Source organism: Theropithecus gelada, chromosome 11 (assembly GCF_003255815.1).
Source record: "Theropithecus gelada isolate Dixy chromosome 11, Tgel_1.0, whole genome shotgun sequence".
In the NCBI taxonomy this organism is placed as follows: Eukaryota; Metazoa; Chordata; class Mammalia; order Primates; family Cercopithecidae; genus Theropithecus; species Theropithecus gelada.
This window is the reverse complement of record NC_037679.1, coordinates 11,442,961-11,450,085: the sequence shown is the minus strand read 5'-3', so window position 1 is coordinate 11,450,085 and position 7,125 is coordinate 11,442,961. Positions and strand designations below refer to the sequence as shown.

The 7,125-nt window shown below is 50.8% G+C and overlaps 2 protein-coding genes across 3 annotated transcripts in view; one reads left to right on the top strand and one right to left on the bottom strand.

Moving 5' to 3' along the window:
* Positions 1 to 1,990, top strand: part of LOC112635353 (keratin, type II cuticular Hb1) — a 7,009-nt gene extending 5,019 nt beyond the window's left edge. Inside the window, exons 6-10 of one of the 2 annotated variants that reach the window (XM_025403455.1) lie at positions 169 to 294; positions 568 to 788; positions 1,079 to 1,110; positions 1,410 to 1,451; positions 1,569 to 1,990. In XM_025403455.1, the coding sequence (XP_025259240.1) occupies positions 169 to 294; positions 568 to 788; positions 1,079 to 1,110; positions 1,410 to 1,451; positions 1,569 to 1,648 (501 nt within the window). In that variant the 3' untranslated portion in view covers positions 1,649 to 1,990. Of the gene's footprint in view, positions 1 to 168; positions 295 to 567; positions 789 to 1,078; positions 1,111 to 1,409 lie in introns of both variants that reach the window. The other variant, XM_025403454.1, reaches the window with a different exon arrangement.
* LOC112635356 (keratin, type II cuticular Hb6) overlaps positions 1 to 7,125 on the bottom strand; it is a 60,724-nt gene that overhangs the window by 22,512 nt on the left and 31,087 nt on the right. The window lies entirely within an intron of this gene.

The following is a 7,125-nucleotide window of genomic DNA, read 5'->3' as shown; positions in this document are numbered from 1 at the left end:
CTGGGGATGAGAAGAGATGGCTGCCACTCTGAGGTTAGGGTGGCAGGGCAGGACTGCCATGTGTGGTTGCACAGGCTGAGCACTGTACAACCTGCATAATCATCCGTGGTGCCCTGAATGGATGGGAAGTCCCACCCTGAGCCTCATGAGCATCTCTACTTCCCCCAGTGTGAGGAGATGAAGGCCACGGTGATTAGGCATGGGGAGACCCTGCGCCGCACCAAGGAGGAGATCAACGAGCTGAACCGCATGATCCAGAGGCTGACGGCCGAGGTGGAGAACGCCAAGTGCCAGGTATGGGGCATCTGTGACCAAGGTCAGAGAGACCGAGGGCCTAACCATTGCCACACAGCCTATGTGTGCCCCATCTGGATCTCAGCATTCATTCTCCAGCCCCTTTGTCCATGTAGAGTCCCTGGTTGTGGTCTCTCAGTGAGTCCCAGGTGATGAAGGCGAGAGGCTCTGCTCTGGGGTGCTCCCAGGTTGGTGGGGAGCATGGTCTGATCCAGGTAAGCATCAGAGAGACCCAGAGATTCTGATCTACCTTGTTCTCTCTGTTGTCTTCAGAACTCCAAGCTGGAGGCCGCGGTGGCCCAGTCTGAGCAGCAGGGTGAGGCGGCTCTCAGTGACGCCCGCTGCAAGCTGGCCGAGCTGGAGGGCGCCCTGCAGAAGGCCAAGCAGGACATGGCCTGCCTGATCAGGGAGTACCAGGAGGTGATGAACTCCAAGCTGGGCCTGGACATCGAGATCGCCACCTACAGGCGCCTGCTGGAGGGCGAGGAGCAGAGGTGGGCCCAACCAAGCCTGGCCCAGAGCCACCCTTCCCCATCCCTGGCCCAAGCCTACCCTTGGTCTTGGCTGAGCAAGGGCCAGGGCTCTGGGGGAAAAAAAAAGAAAAAAAATTATTATTAGTCACTTCCGGTGTGGGGAGGGCTGGTGTGTGAGTTTGTCTGAGACAAGGTTTTCCCTCAGACTCTGTTCTTAATCGACCAATTGTGGACACTACCCTATGACCTAGGGAGCTTTTTCAGCCACTCTGGGGCAGTTACTAATGTTGCTTTTTCTCTTTTGCCCTCAGGCTATGTGAAGGCGTTGGGGCTGTGAATGTCTGTGAGTATTTGGGGTCCGGTGTGGACAGATTTACTACCTCCCTGTGATGGAGGGCAGAGTTTGGAAAAAAGGAGTGTCACTGAGATTGAATGTAAAAGAGTGGGCTGGCATCACAACAGGAGGGATGTGGGGTCAGACACCCGAAAGACCTAATCTCTTGGACTAGATGGACCTACAATTGTGCACTAAAGATGCTTCTGACTTTTCATACCAGAGCTCAGGTCTTAGGCAGGGGCGGTGGTCAGGGAGGCAGGATGGCTTGCCCTCCGGAATTTTGATTCAGCCTTCGGGGTTCACAGGTGTCAGCAGCTCCCGGGGTGGGGTCGTGTGCGGGGACCTCTGCGTGTCAGGCTCCCGGCCAGTGACTGGCAGTGTCTGCAGCGCTCCGTGCAACGGGAACGTGGCGGTGAGCACCGGCTTGTGTGCGCCCTGTGGCCAGTTGAACACCACCTGCGGAGTGGGTTCCTGCGGCGTGGGCTCATGTGGTATCAGTTCCTTGGGTGTGGGGTCTTGCGGCAGCAGCTGCCGGAAATGTTAGGCACCCCAGCTCAAGTCCCAGGCCCCAGGCATCTTTCCTGCCCTGCCTTGCTCGGCCCATCCAGTCCAGGCGCCTGGAGCAAGTGCTCAGCTACTTCTCCTACACTTTGAAAGACCCCTCCCACTCCTGGCTTCGCATTTCTCTGTGTGATCCCCTACTTCTGGGCTCTGCCACCCCACAATGGGAAAGGTTACCCTAGAAAGAAGTCCCCTGGCAGCCACAGGAAGGGGCCTCAGGAGCAGGAAGGGCCAGGACCAGAACCTTGCCCATGGCCACTGCCTTCCTGCCTCTCCCCTTCTTCCTCTGCCCTTGATCTGTGTTTCAATAAATTAATGTAGCCAACCTGGGTCTTGTCTGCATCTCTATTACCCTCCTCAGGGGTCGGGGTTAGGGAGGGTCCCCAAAGTCACATGGAGCAGCGAAAGGCCCAGGTCAAGGGTCTCCAGTACAGTTCTCTATCACTCGCCTCACAGAAGGTTCAGATTTAGCCAGGAGTTGTGCTAGACCCCTATTTGATGTAACTTTATCCACACAACCCTAATGATACACCTTGCAGATGAAGAAGCCAGAGTTCAGAGGCACTCAGTGTTTGGGGCAGGGTCCCCCACTTAGTTGGGTGGTTCATCTGGGGTTTAAGTCCTGTGTGTGTCGCTAGGGCTCATTTCACTAAACTGCAGCTGTCTCCCAGAAAACACCTCGTGCATATCTGGAAACTGGTGGATCATGAAAATCAGATTCACCAATCACTCAAAGCTTGAGGCAACATCACCCATTGCTTTGACAGGGAAGACTCATGCCTGAGTAATTTATTGGAATTCTTTAAGGGGTGAACACATGAATATGATTTAAAGTTTCAAAAAGCCTTTGACGTTGGCTTTATTTTTTTTTAAACAGAGTCACTCTGGGGTTTTGGAGACCTGCCATAGCTGATACATTTCCTCAAAGACAGAAAACAGCACATAGCAAGATGATGTGGCATAGAGAGGGGACACAGACTCCAGCCAGACTGCCTGGGCCCCAAGCTGGGCCCTGGTCCTTCCTAGTTGAGTGGGGCTGGGCAATGTATTTACCCTCTCTGTGCCTGCTTCCACACCTCTAAAATGAGGATGATAGAAAGGGCAACCACCTCATAATTTGATGAGTGGATTAAGGGATTTCATATATGTAAAAGGCTTACATAGTGCATGCCACAAAATTATCACTCTATTTTTTATCATTAGTGCTATTCTTTTGCAGAATGTAAAGTAGAAGTCCCTCTAGGGATCAGGGCCTCTTATGGCCAACCTCTTATTATACTTATATCTGTGATCAGAGATTGCAAGTACAGAGAGAAATCTCCGTGGTTACCAGGGCCATTCAGCTCCTTCATGCATGGAAGTATTCCCTGGCACTGATGAGGTAGGGGAAGGGGAAGATGACAGCTCAGCTCCACTATGGGTCCAGGTGACTCCCTGAACATATATCTTTAGGCCAGGGTGAATCTCTACACTTCCAGTTCCAGATCCAGAAAATGCAGCAGAAATGGGAGTCCCCCACCCCTACCCTTCTGCGCACTAGAAATGATTAAGAATATTAACAGACCAGAAGTGAGTGGACTGAAAAAAAGCAAAATCTCTTGTAAAAGCTAGAATCAAACCAAGGTTTCTCAGCCACCCCTGATGGAATTCTGAGCAGGACAGAATCCTGGAAAGTTCCAGAATTTGTGATCAATCATTCCAACTAGCCCTCTATGCTGTGACATCACACAGCTCAGAAGCTGGCCCTAGGCCAGGTGCAGTGGCTCACACCTATAATCCCAACACTTTAGGAGGCCAAGGTGAAAAGGTTGCTTGAGCCCCAGAGTTAGAGATCAGCCCGGACAATATAGTGAGACTTTGTCTCTGTAAAATATAAAAACATTAGCTGGGCAAGGTGGTGTGCACCTATAGTCCCAGCTACCTAGGAGGCTGAAGCAGGACAGCTTGAGCCCAGGAGGTTGAGGCTGCACAGTGAGCCGTGTTTGAGCCACTGCCTCCAGCATGGGCGACAGAGCAAGATCCTGTTTCAAAAAAATAAAAAAACAAGAAGCAGCAGCAGCAGCCCCTGTCAGAAGTCCAGACCTGAGACTCAAGCACCAGCTCCATCCCTCCCTAGTTCAGAAGCCAACTGCAACTCCAGTCCTGATGGACTTCTCACCTCTCCCAACTTCAGCCCAACTGGGCCTTAGTGCCCTGCCGTATTTCACTCCCTCACCCTACCTCTAGCTCTGACCCTCCCTTCCTACTCCAGCCCTACCACCATCACCTCCCTCTAGGTTCCCATTCCTGCACAGACTCAGGCAGAGGAGCAAGGCAGGAAGGAACCAAACACATAATTCCCCGGGTGCAGAATGGTGAAGAAAATGGAACATCTCACTGCGTGACCTTTAGCAAGTCAACTCCCCTCTCTGGGCCTTAGTGTATCTGCTAGTGAAATAAAATGTTTGGGGCTGGGGGCAGTGGCTGATGCCTGTAATCCCAGCACTTTGGGAGGCCAAGGCAGGTGGATCACTTGAGGTCAGGAGTTCGAGACCGGCCTGACCAACAGGAAGAAACCCCATCTCTACTGAAAATACAAAAAATTAGCCAGGCGTGGTGGTGCATGCCTGTAATTCCAGCTACTTGGGAGGCTGAAACAGGAGAATCGCTTGAACCCGGGAGACAGAGGTTGCAGTGAGCCAAGATGGCACTATTGCACTCCAGCCTGGGCAACAAGAGAGAGACTATCTCAAAAAAAAAAAAAAAGAAAAGAAAAGAAAATGCTTGGATTAGGTGGCTGCTAACATCCCTTACCAATTTAAAGCTCTATTATTCTTTTTTTCTTTCTTTTTTCTTTTTTTTTTTTTTTTTTTTTTTTTTTTTCTGAGACAGAGTCTTACCCTGTCGCCCAGGCTGGAGTGCAGTGGTGTGGGTTCAGCTCACTGCAACCTCCACCTCCCAAGTTCAAGCGATTCTCCTGCCTCAGCCTCCCAAGTAGCTGGGACTACAGGTGCCCACCACCACACCTGGCTAATTTTTGTATTTTTAGTAGTGACGGTGTTTCACCTTATTGGCCAGGCTGGTCTCAAACTCCTGACCTTGTGATCCGCCTACCTCAGCCTCCCAAAGTGCTGGGATTACAGGCGTGAGCCACCGCGCTCAGCCAACTGTGTTATTCTTTGGGAGAGGTGGGACAGGATTAGAGGCTAGAGGGAAATGGTGATTCCAGGTTTCATGCAACTGTGCAGTGTATGCGCATGTTGTTTGTGTATTCATTCTGCGTTGCTCAATGCCTAGAGGTAACTGTGAGTGGAGCAATATGATTGCATTCAGGTACATGCACATTCCAGTTACCCGTGTGGAAATGCGTGTGTGAGAGAGATGGTGAGGGTTTCTAAATATGTGATTATACATGTGAACATGTGTGCATCTATGTGCTGAAAAGGGGAGATTTGTGGGTACATGTGGATGTGAGTGCATGTGGGTACATGGGTAGACCCATGTGTGCTGGTGAGGTAGGGGTCACCAATGGGGATTGGGGCTAAAGTGGGAGTAGTGATGGGCGATGCTGCTGGGAGTCAAACTAGGGAGGTCCCCCCTGGCTAAGGAGCCCTTGCTCTAACCCCTAGGCTTGCCTACTTATTCCTCCTGCCCTACCATCACTCTCACTCCAGGTGGGGCAGAGGGAGGTCAGTCACCCTTAGACTTTGTAAAGCTTTCTTTAAAGGGGCTCAAAACTTGGCCAGGTTCCGTGGCTCACACCTGTAATCCAGCACTTTGGGAGGCCGAGGTGGGCGGATCACAAGGTCAGGAGATCGAGACCTGGCTAACACGGTGAAACCTCGTCTCTACTAAAAATCCAAAAACAAAATTAGCCAGGTTTGGTGGCAGGTGCCTATAGTCCCAGCTATTTGGAAGGCTGAGGCGGGAGAATGGTGTGAACCCGGGAGGCAGAGCTTGCAGTGAGCCGAGATAGCACCACCGCACTCCAGCCTGGACAACAAAGCGAGACTCTGTCTCAAAAAAAAAAAAAAAAGCAGGGGGCGGGAGGCTCAAAAATCTTCTAAGGAATTCCAGTAAGTGAAATAATAGTTACACTTAATATAACTTCCTATGCTTTAAGCACTTTACATGCAGCAGTATCTTTTCTCAAACAACCCTCCGATAGTTACTATTCTATTTTGCAGCTAATCTTTGGCTCAGAGGGACTAAGTAGGGAAGAAAATAAGGAAAAATAAAGCCAAGCACAGTGGCTCACACCTGTAATCCCAGCACTTTGGGAGGCTGAGGCAGGAGGATTACTTGAGGCCAAGAGTTTGAGACCAGCCTGGGCAACAAGGTGAGACCCCATCTCTACAGAAATTTTTTTTTAATTAGCAGAGTGTGGAGGCATGCAACTGTAGTCCCAGCTACTGAGAATCACTTGAGTCCAGGAGGTCGAGGCTGCAGTGAGCTATAATCGTGCCACCGCACTCTAGCCTGGGTGATAGAGCAAGACTTCATATCTACAAAAATAAATTTAAAATTAAATAAGAAGGAAAAAAAATGAATCTTCACAATTTAGATCTAGAGGAGGGCAGGACTGAGGCCCAGAAACAGGTGAAGAGTTTGGTCAAGGTAAGAACAAGACTGGGAACAGGATCCAGGCCCTTCCTTCCTTACTCCAGGTTGGTCTAGTTGATCTCTTGCAGCTGAAATCACAGCAGGAAGGACTGCATTTAGACTCCACAAGAGAATTCCAAGGGGTTATGCAGAATGCAACACGCTAATGGTCAAAAACAGGGCCCGATACATCTCAGGACAGGACACACCAACCAGGACCACGCAGCCTCAACCTCATCACATCTACTCTGAGGCAGACACTGGGGATGGATGAGACCTTCACTGCCCTCCAGGGGCTCAGATAGAGACATGACCACAGCTAAGTCAGCATCTGACATGTTTGAGTGCGACGGAGTGTGAGGCAGGCATGGAGAGCCAACAGAGGACTCACGCCTTATGGTGCCCTTCTGCTGAGAAGCAATGACCGAACCGAGGACAGCCCTCCTCCCTTCAAAAGCCACCCCAACTCACAAAGCTTATAAATGGGCTGGAGAATGACTCTCCATAAATGCACTGGGCAGTTTCCTCCCACCCCAGGCTGGAATGTGGCCCATAGCCAGGGGAGCCTCTCAGGGAATTAGTCTCCAAACCACAAACACTGCTTGTGACCCACATGGCCCTGGCCCAGGAAGAAACTCAAACCTGACCCCAAAGCCCTGGGGATCTTCTGGATTGACATCAGGCAAGTCCAGATTCGGTATTTGAAAAGGGAAAATGTGAGCAACCAGTCCTGAATGACGCAGGTTGCAGAATGTACATCCTAGATCCTGCCTACAATTCCCATGAAGTTCCCTTGTTGACGCGATCATCACAGCAGGAGCTGCAGAAAATTGGCCTTGAATCGCACAGAATCTCATGATTCCCTAGCAAAATGCAAGG